The sequence below is a fragment of the Sturnira hondurensis genome, unplaced genomic scaffold (genome assembly GCF_014824575.4).
Source record: "Sturnira hondurensis isolate 20B ecotype Veracruz unplaced genomic scaffold, ASM1482457v3 Scaffold0021354, whole genome shotgun sequence".
NCBI classification, from domain to species: domain Eukaryota; kingdom Metazoa; phylum Chordata; class Mammalia; order Chiroptera; family Phyllostomidae; genus Sturnira; species Sturnira hondurensis.
Genome location: NW_028093985.1, coordinates 30,699,972 through 30,726,923, shown reverse-complemented (window position 1 = coordinate 30,726,923; position 26,952 = coordinate 30,699,972). Strand labels below are relative to the sequence as shown.

The following is a 26,952-nucleotide window of genomic DNA, read 5'->3' as shown; positions in this document are numbered from 1 at the left end:
GTGTCATACAAATTAAATTCTGAGACAAAAATAACAGAACTGATCTGAGAATAAATAATTGATTCATAATGATTACACAAGTGAACTGAAACACTGCAGAGAGAGAAGTACACCAGCCTGCTGGCTGGCAGCCTGTCAGAACCAGGGTGAGGAAGGGTGCCACAGGCACAGAAAAGGACTGGAAAATACCAGCTAATTAATTGGTCATATAGGTAGAAATTGGCTAATAGAGATCTTAGGCAGAAAGGACAAAAAGAAAAGAATAGCTACCTATTTGCTAAATGGCCTTAAAAAGTAGCACCCTTCCTGCAGAAAAATATTTGCCCATTTTTCTAGTTGGTAACGTCCTAGAATTTCAAGACCTTGGGGGTAAATGTTATCAAAAGAAAAAGAAATCAATCTCTATACCTGCTTTTAGAGACCTCTGTGTTGCTTTTATTTCTAACTATTTATCATTGGTCAGTGAGTGATGGCATTTTTCAGCCCATTTCAATCAGCTTTGTACTTTGTGAATATCTTAGATTGTGGCAATAGGTTGACTGTCAAACCAAGGTTTTGGTGCTCCTCTGATTATTCATCTTCTGCTGTGTTTTCATGAGTTTTAATGGGAAATTGAGAGAGTCAGTCTCAGGGTCCCTAGTTCACCATCATATAAAATGGAAGTGTCAACTTTTAAAAAATATGTATGTACTAGGTGTTATTTCATCTAAGTCAATGTAAGGTTGAAACAGTAATTCAGGAATTAATGCTCATCATTCCTAATGTTGTAAAATAAATGGAAATGTTCAGGGCAGGGAGAATATTGTGCGAAAGGCGCAGTCACTAATTGGACCCTTCCAGGAAATACTGGGCCTTTATATTTCCCTGAAAAATCAGGCAAAATGCAAGCCTGCGAATGACTGATTTACAATAGCAAACACCAGATATGATTATTTTATATTGCTACCCAGACATAATGGTTCCAAAACTAGTTCCAACCACTAACCAAAGAGTTGAAACATAAAATTAACTAATTTATCATGTTGAAGGTATTTCTAATTTCATGACACTTTTGCTTATTTAAATAACATGCTATAATCTACTCAGTCTTTTGGGTAAAACACCCTTTCTAAAAATATCGCAGGTTACAGACATGCTAGAACATGTTTCTGGAGGGATAATCAGAGAACCACTCAATCTACATCTTGAAAAAGTCAAAGTTAACAAAATAGAACTCAGAACACAGGTGAAAATACACAAACACTTTCCATGAGCAATTAATATTAACAGAAAAGTATCTCAGAGGAGAGTGTAGGAACTCACCTTCCAAATCCAGTAATGAGTATTAATTAATAAATGGACTATGCTATTAACACCCAGAGAGACCTAGACTAGAATAGCTCAGTTTTTTTTTTTTAAGAGTCTCCAGTACTGTCAATTTAAAAATCCCTCATTACAAGAAAGTTCTAAACTACCTTTAAAAGGAAAGGACATTTCAGCTGCTCTCAGAATAACAGAACTGGTGAAGGGTCCACAGCATCAAATCCTAGTCAGATCATGCACTCTACTCCTACCTTGAATTCCCCTGGGATAATTTTAAAATGCAGCCCACTATTTTTGAGAGGAAATTCTCAATCATCCTGACTTTATGCACTTATTTTTCCACTATCTAATGTGCAGACATTCCTATACTCAATGTCTAGTGCAAGACAAGATTTGAACTGAAACCATGACAATCCATGAGCAGCAAGCAGAGTTCTCATACTAGTTACTGCTGCTAACACTTTCCCATCTCCATCAAGGAAAACAGCCGAACACAAGGCAAGCATCGCCTCGACCTTCAGAGTTCCCTCATCAGACTCGTTTCTCAGACTGGAGCCAACTTGGCTCAAGGCGTGGAATCTCAGCTCAGTCACTGAGCTACAACTGCTTCCACCACGTCTGCATTATAACAAACAATACAGCCCAAATCTGAGCAGTTAGAATTCTGTTTTCCCAGAAATTTCATTTCTAAACAATAAAAATAAGGCGGTGAGCTTGGCTTCCTCACTTAAAACTCTAGTTTAAACAACTGGCAGAGATATTAGATACTTCGTTTGGCATTCTGACCTGTATACACATTGATGCCATGGTGACCACTGACAAAATGATCTAAAGCCTTGAATCCGAATCACTGATAATTACTGCCAGAAGAACTGTCTGTGATAACAATATCGAGAAACAGAAAACAAAGAATCATCAAATATTCTAAGTCAACAACAAAGTCTTATGTGTAAAAACTGATCAAAGTCAACTCATTTGGATATTTGGAAATATCTTTTGAACTCACTTACTTTGAAGAGCCCCCATGAATACAATCTCAACAAAGTCAATTCTATACGAATACTATGATGCTGAGATATAATCTAAAATTTTTCAGGTCTCATGGTATGAAACCCTAAAATATCAAATGAGCAATTGTCCAAATGCTGAGGAAATTCGAAGTTCTGAATTTGAATTGATTCTTACTTGTAGTACTACTTAGTGTATCAGGAAGTCTTCTGACATCTCTAAATGTTAGATGAAAGAATATATACAATACCATATTTTCACACAGAATATGAACAATGTTCTATGCATACCTGGTGCCTGAAGTTTAATATTCTCTTTAGCAAATAATTAAATGCATTTCAACAAATCTATTTAATTGATATTATGTTGAATATAATACCATAAGCATGGTGGTGGGGAAAAAATAAAATAGTTTCCACCCTCAAGGAGTTTGTAACCTAGCAGGATTAACCTCAAATAATTCTACTGGCAGAAATAAGCCAACATCAATTTCCAGCTATATGAGTGAGCCATTTTGAACCCGATTTAAATGAAAATTTCAGGCTGAAACTTAGGACATCTTGGGAGAAGGGTGAGTTTATTTTGTTTTGCTCATGGGAAGTTTATGAATTGTGGTGGCCAGTAGGTGAACTACAGTGGATAGTCTCCAAAAATGAAGTGCTATTATTCCCTTTGCTTCCTGGACATACTCTTCACATCAAGTAATGGAGAGTAATTCCCCTCCCCCCGAATCTTGATTGACCTTCGTTACTTGCATGACTAATAGAATGTAGTAGAAATGACCTTCTAGGACTTCTGAGGCTAGGTACTAAGAGAAGCCTTGCCATTTCCACCCAGGTAACTTTCTCAGAGTTCTGCTTCAGGCAGATTCCTCTGACAATGACATGTAATGTATCACGAGCACAGAGAAATTGAAGACAAAAGGGTCAGAAACCATTGTAGAAGTTCAAGCAAAACATCAAGAATGGCTTATAACCACAAGGTAGTAATAGGAAGAGAGGAGACAATGAACACCAGAGATGGTTAAAGGTAAAATCCAAAAGGCTCTCCAGTTGATGAAACTTATGGAATAAAAAAAGATAGAAGTCAAAGTGAGTTCTGGGGTTTCAGAACCTAAAAATTGAAAAAGGAATAATGCTATTAATCAAGATTGGGATCTAAAAGGGATACACACATGGAAAACAAAAAGGAAATTAAATTAAAGGTGCTAGGAGACCACTGATGGAGAACCATTCAATAAATAGCAATGGGAATACGGAGCACCTTTTCTGGAATAAAGTACTATTTTTTATATCTAGTTGATGTTCTGAAGTCACCCAAGCCTAGAAAACGTTGATTTCCTTTTTGTCAACACACAGTTAATGGTTTCTCCTCCACTTAATCATTTCTTTTTCTGGCCCAAAGAAAAAGATGTAAGATTCCTTACCAATAATTACCTTACTAAAAATTAAAAGACTTAAAGGTTAATTTGTAATACTGGTTGGAACACATTTTTCTCAAACTAAAAGAGTTTCTACTTGAAAACATAAATGTTCAGGCTTCCCTGCTTGTGCTGTGGTGGCAGCGTCCGTTCCCACCCTGCCTGAGCAGGCAGAGTACCGGGGAGGAAAATCTCCTCACCTGTCAGACTTCATTGTCCTCCAGGTCCCTGACCCTGTAAGTCTTTGCCTCAAGTTTTTTGTTTGTTTGTCTTCTTACAGTTGGTTTCACTAGGCAATCATGATATATAGAGAAACAAATATCTTTTGTACATTTAAGGGTTATTTAAAGCTAGACAGTTTGTGACTTGTTCATGGTAACCTACTTTTTACTCTTAATTGTATCTTCTTTCTATACATCCACTAGATAGTTCACGTAAGATTTTGAATTAAATTAGTGTCTTATATCACTATGGATTATGGGCTGCTTTTAAAATAAAAACTAATGTAATTTAAGTTACATTAGATTATGGCTATACTAACTTTGCCAACAACATGATCAAATTCATTTACATGTATTATTTAAATCATATGGGTTTAGATCAGTGTTTCTCAACCTCTTTTACATCATAACCTCCCTAAACAAACCTTTTAGACATTTTTCCTATACTATTTTAACATTACACATAAAAGGTATGTCGGCCCTCAGTAGTGTAACTCAGTGGATTGAGCACAGGCCTGTGTACCAAAGGGATGCTGGTTCTATTCCTGGTCTAGGGCACAAGCCTGGGTTGCGATCCAGCTCCCCAGTGTGAGGTGCACGAGAGTCAACCACACACTGATGATTCTCTCCTTCTCTTTCCCCCACCCTTCCCCTCTGTCTAAAAAAAGGGTGGGGGGAGGTATGTCTGTTATGTACTAGTATATATTATATGTGTGTATTATGTATTAAAAAGAGTAAGTTTTTTCCAAAGCCACCAAGAACCTCCTGGGAAGGACACCTTCCCACTGAAAATTCATACTTTATTCAGAGTAATAATTAGTTGCTCAAGTAAAAAAATACTTATAATTAAAATAATGATGAGACTTAGAGCATCATAAAATATAATGAAATACAGGAAAAAAATCTCATGGCCACATTTCTGAAATTTCCCACCTGGAAGAATAAGAAGTGTAGACAATCCTTTAACTTCTAGTACCTACTAAATAACACCAACATCATTTTTCCATTCTTTACTAATTTCACTGAGAGATCAGTAACTCAGATGATTTGTGGCTAACCAGTAAAACATAGATGTTAAAAATAAAAATATAAGTAGTTCTATTCATGAGGTTCTAGAAGTACAAAGTGGATAAGAAAGATAAAAATAAGAATCTGATAACAATAAGTATTCCCAATTCACTTAGCTATGGAAATAGTAACACTGACATTTGTTAGAAAACAACTGTGAAGAAGTAATATTAAGATGAAAAACACAATATAAACTGTTTAAAAGGAAATATCGAAAGTGATCATTTTACTAATAGCCTACAAAATTGTTTATCTACAATTGTAACTCCTCAATATTGAAACCCAAACTGTACTTATTCTTAATTAATACACCTATATGTCCTAACTCTCTTCCTCCAGCATAGGTCTTAAGTCTCACTGACTACTGGCTAGGGTGAGGACAGCAGGAGGGAGGGAGACCACAGGGTGCGACTCTTCCTCTCACCCCTGTGACTCGCCCCTCATCCCACCACCTGGGCATGCACCTACACAAAAACTAACAGGTGAGGATGAAATGTAAATTCCTGATAGCGAATGCTAAGTCATTCTTATAAGTCAGCAAAAAGCAAAGATCATTCCCCACCAAAATAGAGAAAGGGAAAAAAGTTAATATATAAGAGGATTATTATGCCTAAAACCAAATAGGTTTAATGGAAGTTTATTAGGGATATGATAATTAAGGAAGAGCCATATAACCCCAAATGCATCAAAACACATTGTATGACATAGAAAACATTTTGTAATTTTATAACTAATTTTTCTTTCAGTATCTTTACTCTTTTCATCCTGGGACTTGACAATCTGAAAGCTTTTTATGACTTCAGCAAGACTTCAAACTTAACGCTTAAACTTTCTTTTCAAGTTAATCCCATTTTTTTCTAACCAAAAGAAAATGATGTAAGATGTCTTTAGTGTTCTGTAAAACTTTAGTATTACTAAAGAACCCTTACCTTCTTATTTTAAGGTATGAGCAATATATTATGTCTCTACCTACTGAAGAAAGGCAGCTAAGGCTTTAGTCCTTTCTTAACTGGAATCTACTAACAAATGTAAATTTTCTGTAATACTTTGATTCCATTTATACTAAATAACTTTAATAAAGAATACCTAGTTAAGCCCTGGCTGGTGTAGCTCAGTGGATTGAGCACGGGCTGTGAACCAAAGGAACCATCGCTGATTCTATTCCCAGTCAGGGCACATGCCTGGGTTGCAGGCCAGGTAGCCAGTGGGGGGCACATGAGAGGCAACCACACACTGACATTTCTCTCCCTCTCCTTATCCTTCCCTTCCCCTCTCTCTAAAAATAAACAAATAAATTTTTTTAAACAGAATACCAATTAAAATCATGATTTATTCTCTTTTAAAAAAATATTTTTTACATATTTTTATTTATTTATCTTTAGAGGGGAAGGGAAGGAGAGAGGGAGAGAAACATCAATGTATGGTTGCCTCTCATGCAGTCCCTGCTGGGAACTGGCCCACAACCCAGGCATGTGCCCTGACTGGGAATTGAACTACGATCCTTTGGTTCGCAGGCCCGCACTCAATCCACTGAGCTATGCCAGCCAGGGCATGATTTATTCTTTATAATTATTTGTTTGTCCTACAATTTGTAAAAGGTGATATTAAATCTCTCAATTTAAATAGTAAATTAACCTTTTAAAAATTAAATAGTAAAACTTAAACAGTAATAAGTTATATTACAAAATAGTAAGTTAAACAGTAATAAATAGTAAAAGTTATATTACAAAAATATTCTGTGTATCTGGATATACCTGGTACTGTCCAATGGATGTGTGCTCATGAAAAATGACTTGGTTAAATAATTGGCAATAAAAACATAAAACATTTCTTTGTAAATCAGAGGCAGCCACCAACTAAATGTCCCATTTTTAGGTCAACTAAATGCCCTTTCCCTTTACCTTGACACAAGTCAACGGTGCTAAAATTAGGTACTTTGACTAGCACAATATACATAGAAACTTATCTTCTAATAATAATTAAATTCTTTCTTCATTTAAGAAATAGGGATTAATCAAAACAAACAAAAAGTTAGTCAAGAAAGAACATAATATGAAAATAATCAGTATGAAAGGGACAAGGTAATTTTTATCATAAAGCTACATATTTACCATGTCATACCCAATATGTGTTAACTGTTAGCACCCAACATGACAGTCATGAGAGAAAACCCACTTCTTCAGAATTTTTTTAAATTAATAAAAATTGATTAAATAAAATATCACCTTAAAATATAAGCTGACTAGAGAAAAGAATCATGAAAGCCAGAGAAGTAAAGACAGGAAAGTAGAAAAAGTACATGAGAAATGTATTTACCTTGGCTCCGGACCCAGCTTTATTATATTTTTTTGTGGCAGAGAACTTTGTGATTTTTGTATTGATTCCTATAAAAATGAACAGAAGTTTTTATTTTACTTTCAAAACAAGGTTTAAAATTATCTGTATACTATTATCTTGCAAAAATCTTGAAAAAGGTAAAATAGGATTTAAAAATTCCTCTTTCCAGCTATATAATGCCCATCAAAGTTTGAAATAAATAATTATATGTATATGTATGTATATGAGGTCTGTCCAGGTAGTATTGGCCAAGAAATATGAAAAATAAAGATATTTGTTGAAGATACAAGATACAAGAAACACTGTACATAGGACAGTAACAATTCAGTTCCCTTCAAAGTAGGCACACCTTGGGACCTTACACAGTTCTCCCATTGCCATCAGCTGCCCTGACACATTTTCCTGAATTTCACTGATGGTCTGAAATCTGTTCCCTTTCAAAAGCGATTTTAGTTTTGAGAAAAGCTGGAAGTCACAAGGTGCCAAAGCTGGGCTCAGGGGGCAGCCTGGGTGATTTGATGTTTCACCAAAATATTCTGCACGACACATGATACAGGAGCAGACATACTTTCTTAATGAAGCTGCCAATCACCAGTTGCCCAGAGCTACAGCCTTCTGAACTATCCAAATAGTTTCTGCAGAGGAATGTTCAAACTTAAGGCAAAATATGTTGCAGATTTGTTGCTTTACTCACCCGGTCATTTTGAATGAGACACACAGTACACATACTCACTCAATGGTGTCTACCACCCACACTGACCAGTACAGTGAAGTCGTCATTGTTCACATATACACATTCCAGTCCACTCTCTTTGGCTGCCAGGCTATATTTATGTCATGCAGACAGTTCTAGTTATATTATAGCAATGGCTGAACTTTTTCCAGACAGACCTCATATGTACATATTTAAATGTCAAATACTATGTATGTAAAAGGGACTAGAGTCCATATAGGTAGTTTCAATTAGGAACTAAATAAATCTAGTTCTAAAGATAAGTTTGCAAAAAGTTTACTACTTCACTTTTGTATCCTGTTTCATATTCTTAAGAAATATGTCTACTTACTGTATTTTTTACCTTAATATGAAAAGGTATAGTCATGATTTTATTATGAGCATCAATATATGAAAATATCTGATTCCATATGTGTAAATTTAAATTACATATATATGTCAAAGTCTATCGTGCACAACAGATTCTAATGACACATAAATTACAAAATATCCAAGTACCCAAGTGGAAGTGTAAAGAGGGTGGCCATCAAACATTTTTTCAACTGTTCTTCTGCTGCAGGAGAGCATTTTCTTCCTTTCAGAGTATGTTCTATTAGCTCATCAGATTCTATTAACAGCACTAAACAAGGTAGATACTATCATTACATATTACAGACAGTTGAAGGAGGGCTCACGGATGTTAGAGCTCTTTCAAAGCCCACATTACTGGGTACAGAGGTTGAGGCTAACAGCTAGTGTCCTCAATCACTTCTCTACTGTTACGCATATTTCAGCACTGCCTATGGCACTCATGGACTTAGCCTGAAACCAGAAGACAATTTAGGATTATTCAAATGGAATTTTAGCAAGAGCAGATGAAGGATTTACAGAAGTTCAAATATCAAGGGTCTTCCAATTAATGCCCAGTAAAACAGTTATTTATAATGTCTAGTTACCTTACAATATCATCTTAATAGTGTTCTAAAGCATGTATATTTCACATACATTGAAATGTTTATTATTTTATTTTTCGTGCTTAGATTTAGTCAGAACAAAATATGCATCACAAATCAAATACAAACAAGAAGAACACACATGCAATTTATATAAAGTAATGTCATTTAAAATAATGTACAAAAATTATTTTTCCACTAAGTTTCTCACCTCCTTTTCAGATCTGAGAATAAAAGCATCACATATTTTTATAATGAACATAAGAGATATCAACTAACCATTTCCAGGAGAGTATCAGAAGAATAAGATTCGTATGAGTGTTTGTCCTTCAAAAGAAGAAGTAGTGCAGAATATCCAATTATCATCTTCAAATTCATTAATGAATGAAAGAGTCTGTGAAGGAAAAAGTTTACTAGTCTGAGAAGTAATTTAAAAATCGGTATATATTTTCCATTTCTATGATAATGGTCAAGCCACCATTCCCTTCACCCTGTATTAGCAAAGTGAAACTGAGAATGAACCTATAATGAATTGGCTCTTTTTTGCCCCCAGCTGAGTACTTAGAAGAAAAAGAAAGGGTTAATCAGAAGATAACACTGATTAGAATTTATTTAAAATAGAAAACTTTCTGGATATTCCTGAATCACATAAGCTTATTCAAACTACCTATATAGTGTACATATACTTTCTATGAATATCATACCAAATAAAAAATATCTAGCATGTTTACCCCAACAGCTTTTGTAGCAATGACTTGATATTTCACCTTTGAAAAATCTTTAACAAGCACTGAAACAACAAAAGAAGACATGAGATTAACTCTTACTCAAAAAAATTTAATTCAATCCATATACACACTTCAAAGAACTCAAATTCCTGAAGAATTCAAACAGGTTATTTTGTTAAATTTGGTTTCAAGTTCTTGTTCAAAAAACTAGAAAAAGATAATTTTTCACAGATCTGGAAAATGAAATTGTCTTTGTCCTTCTTATTTATCTCTGTCATTGAACTTTTATGTATTCAAACTGTAAATTTTATATATTAATTATATTTGTGTATTTACTGTATTTTAACGTCTGAGGAACCAAAGGATGTTTACACATCCATGATTCAAAATCAATTCTGGAATACAATCTCGGTTTACTACTAGCTACTGCTGAAGCACTACATATGGGAAAAAACTTGCTTGAAGCTTCTTTTCAAGTTCAGTTTTATTGTTTTAAGGATTTATAGAGCAGGCATTCCTAAGTAAACTCATTTTGGAGAAAATTGTAGAGAAACTTCACTAGTAATGTTTTTAATTTACCATCAGACTCAATCTATTATTTTTATAGAGTGATTATATTATCTTCTCAAACATAGGAAGCTAATATTTGGATCTGTGCATTAAATACATTTTTGTTGGCACTCAACAACAAAACAATGTAGAAGAGTTAGTAATAACTCATTTTTGCAGAGCATTAAGATTACCTTCAAATATATAAGTGATCATGATCAAGTTATTAATCAAATACATTTACATGGCAAATCTATAACTATAGCATTAAAATCTCACAGATTTGACTTCAGGAAAGTCTGCTAATGAAATGAGCACTAAAGACTAGACCGAATTCCCCACTTTCTCAGGATATATAAAGCTTTGTTTTAACTGAAAGAAAACTAAACACAGTAAATAAATTTGGGGAAAACATTAATACAACAAAAGTTTTAATATTTCAGCACTTAAAATCAATGTGGGATTTCTGAGAGCCTCCAATTTCCTAACATGTCCTTACCCCGTTATTATGGAGCAGTTCATGGAACCAATTAGGAATCAGTGTTCTAGTTTGTTATCCTCGCTGCTGTTTCAAGGAGATGTTACCTTGCTTGTCATACCAAGTTTGGTCTATATGTTCCGGCCCTCACACTCAACGTTTTGTTCATTTTTTCTCCTACTTATCTCAATCACAACTTGACAAATTCTAAATCTTTCTGTAACTGACTTCATTACCATTTCTTCTTCTATTCCATACAACCTCTTTATTCATTTTTAAGCTGAACATTTACTATAAACACTGCCCCAGTCTAATTAATTTTTTATGCCACGAATAGAATTAACCTCCAAATATGCCATGATGTATCTTCCTCTCCAGTTTATAATTATATAAACATTCAATCTACTGTTGAGAGCATGTCTCTTAAAAGTTGCCCTTGGATGGCAGAAGAGAAAGCTAAAAGGGGTTGTCATATGTGAACTGGTGACTTGCAGACATATTTCATACAGCATGAAAACAAGTAGGATATGATTTATTCTGTTCTGAGTTGCAGTTACTAGCAGTCAAATGCAATACCTAACTCAGACACTTCTTCATAGGGATGTATCTGCTAATAACTGAATAAACACTAGTCAACAGTCCAAAAACAAGAGGACATCAAAGACTAGCTGCCTCTGTTTATAATTATCTTACTTTGAGATGTAAAACTTAAAAGATTTGTGATAATGACTTGATAATTGTTTATGACTTTCCAATGAAGTGTGAAGTGCTCATAAAGCAAATGTACAAATGTCAAGTTCAATTTGAGAATTATTGTTTTTTTCCTCTAAGATGCAATTTTGTTCAGGGATGTTTTTATAAGCTAAAAGTAATACCAAACACACGGAAGATATAATGACAGGCCTTCTGGGAAGGTGATGAGACAGAAAATGTTCTACAGCAAAAACTTAATGGCCTGTACCCAACTCTCTTTCAACATGGCAGCCACAGAGAGAGACAGCAGGCCATGCAGGAGAACGACCTCTGTTTTTCCTCTTAGAAACTCTGGCCTGATTCTAAGCAGCCTCACATTTAAACTCTCAATGTACCAAGAAGACAGGAAAAGTGAAAAAGAATGGAAAATCTGACTTTACTTTCAAAAATCCTAGAGGCAACCACCCTAAATTGTTTTCTATGGAAAAATAACAACACCATTATCGTCCAGAGAGTGTTTTCTACTTTAAGTTCAGCTTAAACCTCAAGAAGGGTGACAAATAAATATGCCACAAGAAAACTGAGTAGGTATTCAAGATACTACCCTTCATATATTTTTTAAGGACTCAGGTTAACTAATGGAACCTCAAGAATGTTTTCCTCCAAATTTCTAGAAAGGCAGTCAAAATATTCTAACAAAATTCAATTGGTACTTAACTACAATTAATAAGATGTGTACCAATTTTTATATAAAAAAGAGATTCACTTTAAATCTATACTATTGTGTAAGAAAATTACAGCATTTTTAATGATTTTAAAATATTATCAAAGCATCCAACTTTTGATAGCAAAAAAAATCTGGAAGAAATAATAATCTGAACTATAGTGAAACAATCAGCAAAACTCCTTCCCCAGTGTAAGAATCTCCTCTGCACTGATCCTAGTAAATGGTAACCCAAACTCTAGCATGAAGGTGGAAATCTTACAAAAGATAAACCTTTCCACTATTGGGAAGCTCTATTTACAAAAATCTTCTGTTTTCTGAGCCAAAGCTTGCATTCATTGTTTCTAATTCTGCAATATAAAAATTTTTAACTGTCCTATTCCTTCATCCACCTAACAGACCTGCAAAATCCTGAAGATGGCTTTGATATCAATACCCAGACCATCCCTTATCATTCCAATTCCTTATATCATTCATGTATGACAATGTTTCTTCTACTTGCTGGCTATCCTCCTAGGTTTATTCTTTTTCATCAATTTCCCTCTAAATAATAAGGTATCAGAGAACTGGAAACAAAATAGAATGAAATTAAATTTCTATACAATCAAGTACAGCTCTTTATCTTCCTAGTTTACAACTACTATTTTGATACCAAATCCTTAGTTAAGAAGGTACTACATGATACTGGGGAAAAATAGGATCAGTTTTATAGTAATGTTTTACAACTCCATTTGTAGAAATACAGTGCAATAAAAAGTTGAGACAGCGAGAACTTTGTCAACAAATTCCGTGAAAAATTCTTTGAAAATTGGTGCTGTTTTTCTATAGAAATATTTTAAGGAATATTATTATTAACATGGTCTGATAGACATTAAGGACCTCATCAAAAGATACAAGCTTATGACCCAAAACTACAAAAGATTTGCTTTCAGATAACTTTTCAATAATTATATTACCTGGTACCATAGTCCACAACCACCCAATCTTTCGCTGTTCCTGTGATAGCATCATGATGTTGAAACAGCCCCAAATTCCTTCTTGCCTCTGTAAGTGTTGTGTAATAGGATGATGAAAGAAATGCATTTATCTTGTATTTCTGAGCTTGTTGCAGGGCGAAATAGTACAGAATTTCGGCAGACCTGATTGCATAAAAGTCATTAATTTTTATTCGGAAACAATCATTTTAGTTTATTATTTAAAATACATGGCATTGACACATTTTCAAATGTGGTTTGTAAAAATTCATAATTTTAGTACAATTTATAAGATATTGGTAATAAACAGTTCTATAAAACCCCCAAGGTATCTAGCTAAGAAATCGAAATTCTTCATCATCAAAGAACATAATTGCTATATTTACACAAAGGGCTCAGATTCTAGATGGTTTTGGAAAGAAGCCAGTACCTACTGGTAGCAAGACAGGTTTATTTATGTATAACATAGAGAAAAAATATCTCAACACAGCAGTAACAACTAGAGAAATGTTTCTTTCCTTTCTTCTCTCCAAGAGCAGTGAAGACATGTGCCATGAACTTCATCCACAGAAAGCCATTTATTCTCCTGAGTGTATATTAGGAGGGGAGGTGGTTGGCAAATGCACGGCCACGAGTGGGACACTAACAGTAAAGGGGAAGCAGAAAAATGATAGCTTGATAGCTCAGTGACAAGAGCAAGTCTAAATGCTGAATAGTAACATACAACTACAAAGAACTTAATAATACAAACTGAAAGATGATAAAACATAATGCTGTCTTTTCTCATTTATTTTAAAGAATAAAACACATTAGGGTTTCAGAATAGGTTCTGAGCCAAAATATGGGATTTATAATTTTCATCTTTTTTTCCATCAGAGGATATGATTACAGATAGGAGTATAAAAAGTTCTTTAAAAGAGCCATGGCTTGATGGAGTAAAAAAATATAAAAAGGTTCTTTATGCAAAACATGTAAACGACAATGGAGAGAAAAATCAAGGTAGCTTACCAATGTATTAAGATATCAGGAAAAAGGAGAGATTTGCAATGCTTTTTAAAAAAGTAAATTCCTTTAAATAATTGAAATAATGAAAAGAACTAAATAATCTCCACTTTTAAATTCTAGCCCTTCTGAAATTTACAGTGTAAGAATCACTAAATTTAAATCAATAAAGAAATTGTATATATATGTTCATACACATACTCAGCATATATATTCCTGGTTTTGAAAATGTAAGAAAATGAACTTTAAGAATATTTATTCTTTATACTTTTCTATTTTATCCAAGTTTTTTACAAGTGAGCAACAGGATGAAATATTGCTATTATAAGACAATAAACTTATTCTCAAATACATTAATTATATTATGAAGTTCACAATTATTTTTTGTTGTGTATTTTATTTATTTTTATTATAATTTTCTTAGCATTATTTTTTTATCCTCACCTCATGACATTTTTTCATTGATATTAGAGAGAGGGGAAGAGAGAGAGAGAAGTATCATTGGTTGCCTCCTGTATGCACCCAGATGCACCTGAATGGGGGAGTGAACCCACAAACTTTCGATTATGGATGACACTCCAAACAACTGAGCCACATCAATCAGGGCATGTATTTTTATTGTTTATTTTAAAGCAGCAGAATTTTCAAATTATAGTGCCCACAGTAACTACTTCACCTTTAAAATGTTCAATATATATTAAAATTGAACCAACAGTCATAACTCTGCCATAAAAAAAACACTTGACACTTAAAAATCATTCAGTGGTCCAAAAGAATCTCTACATTATTTAATACTGGCTTTGTTTTTATCAGACAATTCAGAATAACATACCAGATAACTAATATTCTATTATTTGATAAAATGCATAAATCTCTATAATAAATATTATTTTATTATAAACACAATAATAATGTATTCATCTGGGCCCTGGCTGGTATATGCCTCAGTGGACTGAGTGCTAGCCTGTGAACCAAAGGGTCACTGGTTCAATTCCTAGTCAGGGCACATGCCTGGGTTGCAGGCCAGGTCCCTAGTAAGAGGTGAGTGAGAGGCAACCACACATTGATGTTTCTCTCCCTCTCCTTCCCCTCTAAAAATAAATAAATAAAATCTTTAAAAAATAATGTATTCATTTGGCATATCTGTGAATATCTAAAAACAGTAAAAAAATGTTAGCCTTTTATAATAATGATAATAGTAAATAGCACAACAGTAAAGTAATAAAAAAACAGACTATTATACCAGATACAGCTCTTTTAAGAAATTCGTGTTTTTTAAAAAGGCTTTCCAAACTGTACTGTTTCCACTAGTGCAAAGAAGAGGGTGGATATAACTTTTTGCTTTTAATATTGAGATTTGTCATGAAAATTAATCATCATGAATTCATGATTTGAACTGAACTGAAAATGAATCCATCATGAAAATTAATAGCTATCCTGGGCTATACATACATACGAATCCCTGGGGTGATTTATCTTGATCAAAACTGAGACTCAGTTACTTAAAACTGCACTCTGCACTGTGATAGCCACCAGCTCCATGTGACTACTTACATTTGAATTAATTAAAATTAAATGAAACTCATCCAGTTCTTCAGTCACAGTGGTCAGATTTCGTGCCCCAGAGTTACATGTGGCTAGCAGCTGCCACACTCACCAGTGCAGACACAGAACACTTCTGTTGCTGCTCTATTGAACAGTGACTGAAAGCTCTACTGGATAATGTTGGTACACAGGGTTGGGATGTTCCCTATTGACTTTTCTGTCTTCCTCACATCAGTTTTTTTTCACTCTGCCTCCATCAGTTCTCATCTCTTACAAGTTTTGTTCTTCTAAGCAGAAAATCACACCTATAGAAATGCGTTTCAAATAAATAAATAAGAACTGAGATGAAGCCTCTGAAGTTCTCCCATCTACAAAATACATTCGTTTTAGAGTATGTATTTTGAGGCCCACATTTTGGCTACTGACAGGCCCTATTTGCTCCTTTTGACACATGCCTGTTTCCCGTAATTCAGGTAAATTACTGATCTGCAGGTACACATGGCAGTGTCACTGAACATTATCATGGTGTGCCAATAATACAGGTAATTAATTAGAAAAATACAAAACACAGGATTCGGCTCCCAGAAACACTAATTATATAAACTGCTTTGCCTTCCAGATAAACCCATGTAATAACTTGATTAGGCTTTGCAGACATAGCTCTGATTTCATCAAAATTTCACAATAACATTAAACACATCCCGGCACTCCATAAATGTTGTACATTAAACAAAATTCTACAAAAAGGCTATGATGACATAAAAGACATGAATAACTATGTGCAGCTATTGGAAGGTAAATGTACCTTAAATGGGATTCCAATATTCTGTCCATTCGTTTGTAAAAAGGTCTGGATGTAAAGTAGCCACTCCAGTAATGATCATCCCGGTCAGCGTAAGTGAAAAAATCTCCACTCAGCACAGGGAACATTGACTGGCTGTTCTTTCTGTTAGCTGCATCTTCTTTATCCAGAGCATCAAAATAATCTGATAAAGTCCCAAACTGTATCTAGTAAAAAAAAAAAAAGGCCATACTTCAATTATTCATAGTCACCTTAAAATAATTTTTGCACTAAAATGTAAAGTTACTAATAAATGTTTAAGATAAGCTTTCAAGTAAAGATGAATATGTGCCTCAGATTTAACAAAACTCAAAAGCAGGGAGAAATAGTCAGTGACACTTACTTGCATCAAGTCCCAAATTAAACTAAGAAAAAACCTGCATGCCTAAGCAGTTAGAGGAAGAGTTATGTACATCTTCCTATCTGTGGCTCCGAAAACTCCTCACATATCTGTAGAATTTCAAAATGTTCAATGATCAGGGCACGGAATAATTCAGGGATGAAAGAAAGATGGGGGAAATATAAAAAAAGGATATATTTTGAGTAAAATATTCCAGAAGTGTGAAATAAGAAATTTTATTAGCATTAAGTACTTTCATATGTCATATGCACATACCCTACTCTGCTCTTCCCTTCCCCTCCGTCTGCCTCCCTATAAGGCAGAAAGGAGAAACCTCAAGCACAGCCGGTCACTTTTTAAAATAATGGACTTTTTCTCTGGGTAGGTGACAGTGAGCAGAGAGGTAAAACACAAAGAGTAACAAGCTGACTGCTCGCATGATTAAGTCTTTCTGATTAATGATTCAGATTCCCAGTACATAAATCCATTTTTATAAGAACTATTTTATTAATCAAAAGAAAAGAGAAACATTATGCCAGACCTTATAAACAAATATTAAAAGAGTATTTTTAAAAATAAAAAGAGAATTCAACAGGAATGTGTTGTTTTTAATTTAAAAAATGCTAAATTGTGTTATTTTCTACTTTGTACAGATGCCATTTTGACTCAGTGTGCAAAAAAATTATTAAAAGTACTTCTAAAAACTGAGTAGCACTCTAGCACAGTGGTTAAGAACAGCAAAGAACCTGCATCCACATGGCATGGGTTTGAATCCGATCTCTAGCCCTTACCACGTGGCTTCAAGCACACTACATAGTGTTTCTGTCTCTCTGTGTTACAGCTAATGGAGTTCTAAGTAAAATGCGTAGAAACGTGACTGGTAAATAATGGTGTAAGTTTTAGCTATTATTTCTCTGTTGCAAATGCAAAATTTCAACATTAGTAAAGATAAGCATAAATTACTATAATCTTATTGTGACACACAAATTTTATAACAGCAAAACAGATGATTATTCCTAAATTCTATGTCTACATTAAAGAAAAGCAATATTCAACTATACTATCCCACTTTCATCATGGCTTTTCCTAATAGAGTGTGTCTGGGCAAGTTAATCTATTTGTGTCTTAGTTTCCTCATCTATAATGGGGATAATTACAGTACCTACCAGAAAATGTCTGGATAATTAAGTCAAATAAAGTGAAGCACTTTAAAAAGTTAAGGGCAAATAATAAGTACTTAATATTTTTTAGCTAACATTTTAAGTATTATTTCTTCCTCAATCACATTATCAGGAAGCAGAATGTACAGATGATCTCAGAAAGGTATAGTGGCAAAATATTCAACAATCTAAATATTTCTAAGTCATACTTGGCTCATGTAAATAACAAGGAATTTCTATTGGGTAACAAAAACTCCTTTCATTTCAAATTTTAGGAAACCACGACATGCTACAGAGTTTACAGTAACTGAGTATTCCTTTTTAAAAAATATTTCAATTGATTTTTATTAGGTAGGATGAAAATACTTCCTACTTTGTCATTTCTCAGAGCAAAGTTTATGTAAGTGGCCTAGTGGGCTTTTGCATAAATTTAATTCAGTCTTAAAGAGCTAAAATATAATCCTCTATCACTGCTAAAGTAGGTTCAAAAGAAAATATTTAAAGTCAGTTTTTCTATACAGTCTCTTGGTAGCTTAAATGAAGTAAATATTTGGGCCACCTAAAAATACAAGTAAAACCAAAGAAAAAATATTTACATGGTTTTTACATTAAAAAGCAATAATTAAATCTTAACTATAACCTTAATCTCAACTCCTGTATCAGGACATCAGATAGGAAAAATACATAAATTGTTAAATAAGTTATGATCAATGGCAAACTGCTGTCTTAGTATAATGTCATATTTTACCTATTCAATTACTTGTTTTTCCTTTTGTTAAAAAATAATAATAAACATAAGTTTTTAGCTTAGACAAAGTAACTTTAAATATCCCACCAAGAAGATTTATCCTACCAGATAGTAAGACCTACTATAAACTGTAGTAATTAGAATGAGATTAGTCAAAGAGACAAAATTGAATAGTTTAGACACAGATCCACATGAATGTAATCTAACTCATCATTAATGACAAAGACGATGCTGCAGTGCAATAGGGAAACTATGCTTTGGTTTTTTTCAATAAAAAATGCTGAATATTCACATGGGCAAATGGGTATCCTGATCCCTACCACCACAAGCTTCACAATAGCCAATTCCAAATGGTCTACAGCCCTAAATGTTGAAGGTAAAACAAGAGTTCTTCTAGAGGACATTTTCATAAGAAATGTAAGTTCGTTACCCTGGAATAAACAAAAAATTCTTAAACAGAACATAAGCACTAATCATAAAGGAAAATACTGGTTTGTTAGATTTAATTAAAATTAAGAATTTGTGTTCATCAAAAGAGAGCATTAATTAAATACAGGCTATAAAGGGGAAGATAATACTTGCAGAACTTTTATCAGAAAAAAGATTCAATCCCAAATATATAAGAGAACTATAAATAATCAAAAACTGAACCCAATTTAAGAAAAAAATTCACCAAAAGACTTAAATAGGCACTTTATAAAAGAAGGCACCCAAGTGGCAATAAAGTATGAGACAGAGGCTCAAACTCATTAACTACCAGGGACATACAAAATAAAACCAGCATGTATTTGTCATAGATGAAAACTAGAAACAACCTAAATGTCTAGTAACATTAGAATGAACATATTGTAGTATATTTAGCAAATAGAGATACACGGCATTAAAAATGAATGAACTACTGCTACATGCAACAACATGGATGAATTTTACAACCATAATGTGGAGCAAAAAAAGTCAGACACAAAATAACACATGTTTAAGATTCCCTTTTTATAAAATTTAAAAAGAGGCAACACTAATCATGGCAACAGAAGTAAAAATATGATTACTTTTGCAAGAGTTGGTAATGACTTGGAGATTGGGTTTTTAAACTTGAAAACATTCTTAACACACTTATGATATGTATATTTCTCCTATGTATGTGATATTTCAATTTTAAAAACTACTTAAAGTGTTCCAATGTACAAAAAAGGAAATAAGTAAAATACTAAAATTGGGGTTTAATTCTTCAGAGTCAGGTCCTTACATGAATCTCAAAATCAGTCCCCAGGAAAATGTAGTTAGAGATAAGATACCCACATACGGCCATGGCTGGTGTGGCTCAGTTGGTTGGAGCATCGTCCTATAACCAAAGGACTACAGGTTCGATTCCCAGTCAGGGTACATGCCTAGGTTCTGGGTTTGGTCCCCACTGGGGTGAATATAAGAGGCAACCAATTGATGTTTCCCTCCCACATCGATGTTTCTCTCCCTTTCTCTCTTACTTCTCCCTTCTCTAAAATCAATAAGCATGTCCTTGGATAAGGACAAAAAAAAATACCCACATACATATGTGCCCTTCTTACCAAATGTTCATCTTTGATTTACAGAGATGATTTAAACATAACACTGATGCTCAGAGTTCATAATCTGGTAGAAATTTAGTTGTAAGTATCTTAAATAAACTTGACATTTTATTTATCTATTTAATATTAAGTTTACTTAATAAACTTTAATTTTCACTACATAAAATGTGGTCTATTACCAGCTTTCTAATTTCCTACACAGTAACATCACTTCCCTTCTACAGTATTTTCACAGATTTTCTACTGCCTGAAAGTTAGTATGTGAATATAATAAACATGTTGGATAATTAATTTTCTCATAAAGGGTCTATTATATGACTCTTGTTTCAATCTTGACTCACACAAAGCATCTGTTAAAAAATGCTTTTAAGAGATTAGGAACTTTTGAATCTATTAATAAACTGTTGCTAATTTTTTAGATGTAATAATGGTATTATGATTATATTTTCAAACAGAGTCCTTTTCACTTAGAGATACTGAAATGATTACATATGAAACTATGTGACATCTGAAATTTGCTCCAAAATCATCACAGGGAGAGGAATGAGATGACAGTATGACAGTGAGGCAGAGCACAATGAAAGTGACTGAGTTGTAGCTAAACCACGGACTACGGGGCGGGGGGGGTGGTGGTGGTGTACTTGTGTTATTCTCATTTAGGATACATTTTAAATTTTCCATAAGAAAAAAGAAGTGCAAACTACAGGCAAATGATTAATTCCAGAAGTCTTCTCTCATCTAAGAAACATGTTAGTGTATTCTCTGGACATTTGTTTGCAAAATTCATGACATGTTCATCTTCATCTGCCAGTCACAATGCTAAATCACAAAAATGCAAGTATCAGAAAGAAACAATAAATTGTCAATGCTGGGAGAAAAACAGAACATCACTGAAAAATGAGGATCACAACTTAGTAGGTACATGTTTTCAACCACATAAAAATAATGGTTCTGTAACCTTCATGGAGTGGTACAAAATGGAAAACTTTGGAAATGGAACTAGAGTAAAGGGTAATTTTCCTCTTCATGAATTACACTTGTACACAAGAACTATGTGTTCTAAGAAATACTAGGATGTGGGACAAAGCAACTCAGGCTATTGTCTTTTAGTTTCAATTAAAATGAAGGCTCAACTTCAAATCCAGTATCATAATTATACATTTTCTCATTACCTTAACATTATACCGAGGTTGAGAATTCATATAATCAAAAAGCAGCTGATAATTTTTGAATTGATGATCCCATTCAGTGCGTTCACAGTAGCGGAAATCATCTCCGAGTGGAGCCAGGACAACTGTAGTGCGGAAAAGTTTTGACTTCTTTCGGTACTGATCTAGAAGCATCGCAGCCCTACAAAATTAAAAAAAAAAAGTATTAAGAAAAGAACAATGGGCAACTTATTAAAAAGTATATTATATTAAAAGAAATTGTTTATTTACCTATATCATAGGTTAGTGTGATTTATGAGGCAGATTTTTTAACTATCATATTAATTTTCACATCTACTTAAAATATTAATAAGTTCCTAATCAGACAGAAAAACCTATAGCTTCCCAAAAGATTATCTTTAGAGAAATAAAGTCACACAACAACTTTGGGATATAACTACTGGGGCATCAATGGCCTCCGAAAGCCCAGCCACAGTGACTGGATCCCACATAATCCACAAAAACAGTTAGGATTTCTCAACTATGTGCACTTTGAAGTTTCATTTGAGTTAGTATCTCTTTCTCTAATTTATTCTAAAATACCTGATCAAACCTATGAAGCGTATAGTTTGAATGAAACCCATTATAGAACTATATTTCTTTTCTTAAAGGTAGAAAATCAATTCACTTAACACCTGCCATCGATAATCTCAGTATTTTTCATGCTGTCCCCAATACTGATTGACAGATAAAGCTCAGGACTTGAGGAAGCCACTCTGTTTTCTATGTCCCTGGGCTCTAACCCATGACTCAAAAGGTCAGCTAAACACAACTTGCTGATATGTTTTGTATTTCATATTCTAATATTCTGCAGCAAACACTTTGGAAAATGCTGAATGGGCACCAACTGAGGAAGTCTGAGAATAGAAATGAATAGAAAGGGCTTATGAAAATAAAATTAAACAAGCAGAACTAGAATATCTCTCCATGTTTTAAGACCAAAGCTTCAGAAATTAATGATAGACGACAAATATGCTTTTTACCAAGTATTCCAATTTTCACTTCAAGGATGATCTAGAAGTAAATTCTAATTCACAATGTAAAAGCTTATGAAAGAAGCTCGAAGGATGTCAATGATGGAAAGAGGCATTTTATAAAAGTTATGAAAAAACATTTAATTAAGTCAAGAATCTCACATGATCTCTTTATATCAATAATCTCTAATTATTTAGAGATTACAAGTTTTGCTTTACAAGAATTATAAATACTTTACAAGTATTGAATTATTAGCAAAAATTTAATAGCTTGATAAAATATAACCAGAATGTTCACAGATAACATAATGTAGTTTTTTGAGATTATCATTAGTTAGTGTACTTAATTTTTACTCGTAACTTACCAATATTCTGAGTTTACCAAAAACAATTTTAGATTATTACTTATAGTTAAAAATACATACGAGATTAATCACAAAGAAAGATAAGAAAGACCAAAAGAAATACGAGTCAAAAACAAATATATAAATCACAAGTATACGATATACCATGATTGGTATATCTCACTAAATAAGATCCCTCAACCAGCATAAAAGAGGATATATGATCATTTAAATGCATCCCAAAGTTTACTACCTTACTTGTACATGTGTAAAACACATAAAATGAAAGGAATCACAAACACTAATGATGTGCCTTTAACACTCAGCAACTCTCCTAACTTTCAAGTGTCTGCCCAGAAAGTGTCAACACCAGGAAAGCCAAGGGACCAACCCATACCATCTGGCAGTGGACACTCACTAAACACGTGGTAAAGTAATGACCAGTGAATTGACCAACACCACATTTGAGGATGCGCAGCTGCAGTTTGCTCTTCACTTATTCTACTAGGTAAGTCATGTCAGCTTACTCAGAACCAGGAAAATCATCCAACATGTAAATCATTATCATATGTAGAATACATGGTTCTATACCAAAAACAGAAATTGATGAAAAATGATATTTCTTTATATTTGAAGTACAGGAACCTGCTGAACTTCAACGTATCAAATGTATCACCTGTATAATGTAGTTAAATTTCATTTTCTTGTTAAAAAAGTCAAGCATCACTAAGATGGAAGATCTGTTAGATCTCCATTCATCACAAAATTCAAAACAAAGGTGATACTTGGCTGTGAAATAACCAGCAGGGCTAAAGTTTCAATATTTATAATAATGTTTTTTTTAATCTACACAAGTATTACATAGATTCATTTGCCTATATGCCCCCAGGTGCCTGGAAACTACTTTCAGAATCACTGAAACTGAATGAGCACAAGGTGTGCTCTCGAAAGGTCAGATGACACAGCAAAAGGATTGCACATGAAAATGCCTTGCAGGTACTCGCAGCAGCACCCCCCACCCAAGAGAGGGGGCTCATGATACCTATGCGTACACTGGGACTCCCGAAATGAAGAAGCTTCTGGCTATGCCCTTCAATCAGTTCCCTATCCCTGACCACCAGAGCTGAGAGGATTAGTGCAAATACCAGATTCAGCGACAAACAGCTGTTTTCTGAAGGAGACAGGCAGGCCAACCCTGCCCCACCCCCCACCTCTTCCTACATAATATACTGGACTATTTTCTCTAACTAGCCTAACCCCTGAAAGCAGGCCGTTTGCTCAGTGTTCCTCACTGATTTTCCCTGCTGTAGGAACCAAGAAAACAAAACAATGTTAATCCCTAATATTGGACAGTTTTTCCAAACAACTATGAAAGTCAGACTTCAATGGTAAGGATCCATGGCTCGAAGGAGGCTGCCGCGCTAAAATACTTTTGTGTCTGCCACAGAGGTTCACACTGGAACAATTTCTGTATGATCACAAGGACTTGCTGTAGGCAAAGAGATCTAATCTCATGTTCCTCCTCGCACATGTTATTTAAAAAACAATTTTTTAGATAAGTACATTTGACAGAGCACAGTGCAAAGACCTTATTTTATTTAAAAGGCTATATTGTTTTTCTAGCAGAGATGAGTGGTTTATATAATAACAAATGTTTTATTTTAATGCATTCAGTATATGCCACTAATTTTAAAGTAGAGAAATCAAATTTTAAAAGCACCAAAATAAGAACTATATGGAACTTGATTTAATAATTCCATCATCAGCAATTTTCTTTAAAATATGTTCACTGCTTTGATTTTTATTTAAATATCTTTAGGTATAAATATTTCTAATTAAAGGTTTCTGTAAGTCAAACACATCACAAAGATGCAAAGATGTATATTCATCAGGCTAGGCAGCATTCACTATTATTGAAATTGTTATTAAGGGAACAAATAACCACAATCTTTATGTGTTCCATTTCAATAAATATGTGCTTGCAGTTGGGTTGCTTCTTACCACTTTATACAATAGAGAGCAGAAATTTTATTATCAACAAAAATATATGAAATCAATCAAACACAGTATAAGATTTTTAAAATGAGGGCAAAGGAGAGAGTAGTAACAGTTCAGTATACATTATCCATTATATATTGATCTACTGTTGTTCACTTATTAAGCCTTAGCACATAACAGTCATCATCAAGGGTCTGGCATTTTTAAGTTGCTTTACATCTGGTTTGAATGAAAACCTTGAATAAGGATAATGTTGGCTAGTGAAGCCCATTTATTCACCCCTTCAGCAACAAGCAACTAATGCTTGTTTGTTCAAGATGTTGTCATATGAAATGTATTATTTTCATACCTGTTTTGGACATTTCCAAGATATATTGTTTCTGGGGGGACTCCCCAGGGACAACCAAATCTGCCTCCTGGAAGCCGTTTAAAATCAAACTGGCAGCATATTTTAGGATCAGGTCCGCAAGTGTGAGGGATGTCATAGCTGTAGAAGGGCATCATGTGGCAAAAAATATCTGTGACAGATCCCAGATCTAAAATAAAGAGCCAACAGACAAACCTGCATTTATAAATTTTGTTTTCCCAAAACTCTTCAAAATGCCAGACTTTTTACTTACATAATGCAAGCTCTGCCCTAAATCAACAATCCCTTTAACTCCTAGTACCATATACCCCAGTAGGACTGAATGACTGCCAGCCTAAAGTAAGATACACCTGAGTAAGATCTACCTCTTATATGTAAACTTAGCAGAGGTAGAAAAGCCCCATTATGAACCAACATCTGCTGACCTGGATGATACAAACTGAGCAGAAGAAAACTTTATAATCATCTCATCCAAAATTATGGCCATGGCCATCCCTGGCTTCCAGCTCCTGCCACACCTGTTCCCACCTCCCGTAACAGGATACACTGAGGGAGACTATCAGCTACAGAGGCTGGGTGAGAAGAGAGGAAGAAAGTAAAAGAAGAAACAGAAAGAAGGGGCACTTGTGACGACAGTGGGCAAATTCCCATCTACGTCTCACAGTAGGAAGGAGGAAGCACGATCAGTAGAGTTTACGAAGTCGCCCCAATGCTCACCAAAGAGTCAACTGGACTTTCCACCAAGACGGGAGCATAAGAAAAGAATTTTCTTTTTGTTTTTTTGTATTTTACTTATTTATTTTTGGAGAGAGGGGACAGGACGGAGAAAGAGTAGAAGAGAAACATCAATGTGTGATTGCATTTCATGTGTCCCCTCCTGGGGACCTGGCCTGCAACTCAGGCATGTGCCCTGACTGGGAATCGAAGGAAAAGAATTTTCAAAAACAAAACAAGCAAATGAAAAAAAAATACATGGAAAACAAGCACTGATTCCTGATGCGGAATTATTTTTAATTAAAACATAAATGCCAGCAAGGTGTTGATATAACTGCCCTTGAGTTCAGAAGCCAACCACCCAGCAAGACTGAAGGTAACTTTTAACCAATAGTTGAAAGTTATCATCTTTGCATGATCCTGACCTGTGAAAAGCTATCCTCCTTTATTTCTTCATGGGTTTCAAATTTTCAAAAATGGGTTTGTATTACTTTTATAATAAAGGCAGACAAAAGAAAAAAGAAGGACAAAAGAAAGCAACATTTATATTTAAAAAATGAAAACTGCCTCATTAAGGATCTAAACACAAAGCTCAACTTAACTGCAAAACATAACATTAAAGCAACATAGTCAAATCTACCAGATAAATCCTAAAATATTTGTTTTACCTCTCACTCCATTTAGCTTAAGTAAGTGTTAATTCTTTCCCAAATTTAAAATTATTATAATCTGCTATCATTCCCTGCTGCCAGCTGTCTCACTGAATCACGTCATGAGAGTAACACCATGGATGCTGGTCACTACAACGCTTACTAACCGCACAGAGGTTGTTACAAGTCTCAGAACTGATGTAACTTCCTCCTCCTCTCTCCTGTGGTCAAGGACATACCCCACGCTTTCTTCTCACACCACACTATTCAGCAGTCCACTTACCAATTTTAGTTTTTCTGCTACATTCAGGGTTTTTTTATCAGATGAG

The 26,952-nt window shown here is 34.2% G+C and overlaps 1 protein-coding gene across 1 annotated transcript in view; it reads right to left on the bottom strand.

Annotated features, from left to right (window-relative positions):
- MAN2A1 (mannosidase alpha class 2A member 1) overlaps positions 1-26,952 on the bottom strand; it is a 166,612-nt gene that overhangs the window by 68,899 nt on the left and 70,761 nt on the right. The window contains exons 7-12 of the mRNA XM_037032276.1: positions 25,242-25,428; positions 21,541-21,718; positions 16,520-16,722; positions 13,150-13,332; positions 9,301-9,415; positions 7,336-7,403 (exon numbers count right to left, since the gene is read on the bottom strand). Coding sequence (XP_036888171.1) covers positions 7,336-7,403; positions 9,301-9,415; positions 13,150-13,332; positions 16,520-16,722; positions 21,541-21,718; positions 25,242-25,428 — 934 coding nt within the window. The remainder of the gene's footprint in view (positions 1-7,335; positions 7,404-9,300; positions 9,416-13,149; positions 13,333-16,519; positions 16,723-21,540; positions 21,719-25,241; positions 25,429-26,952) is intronic.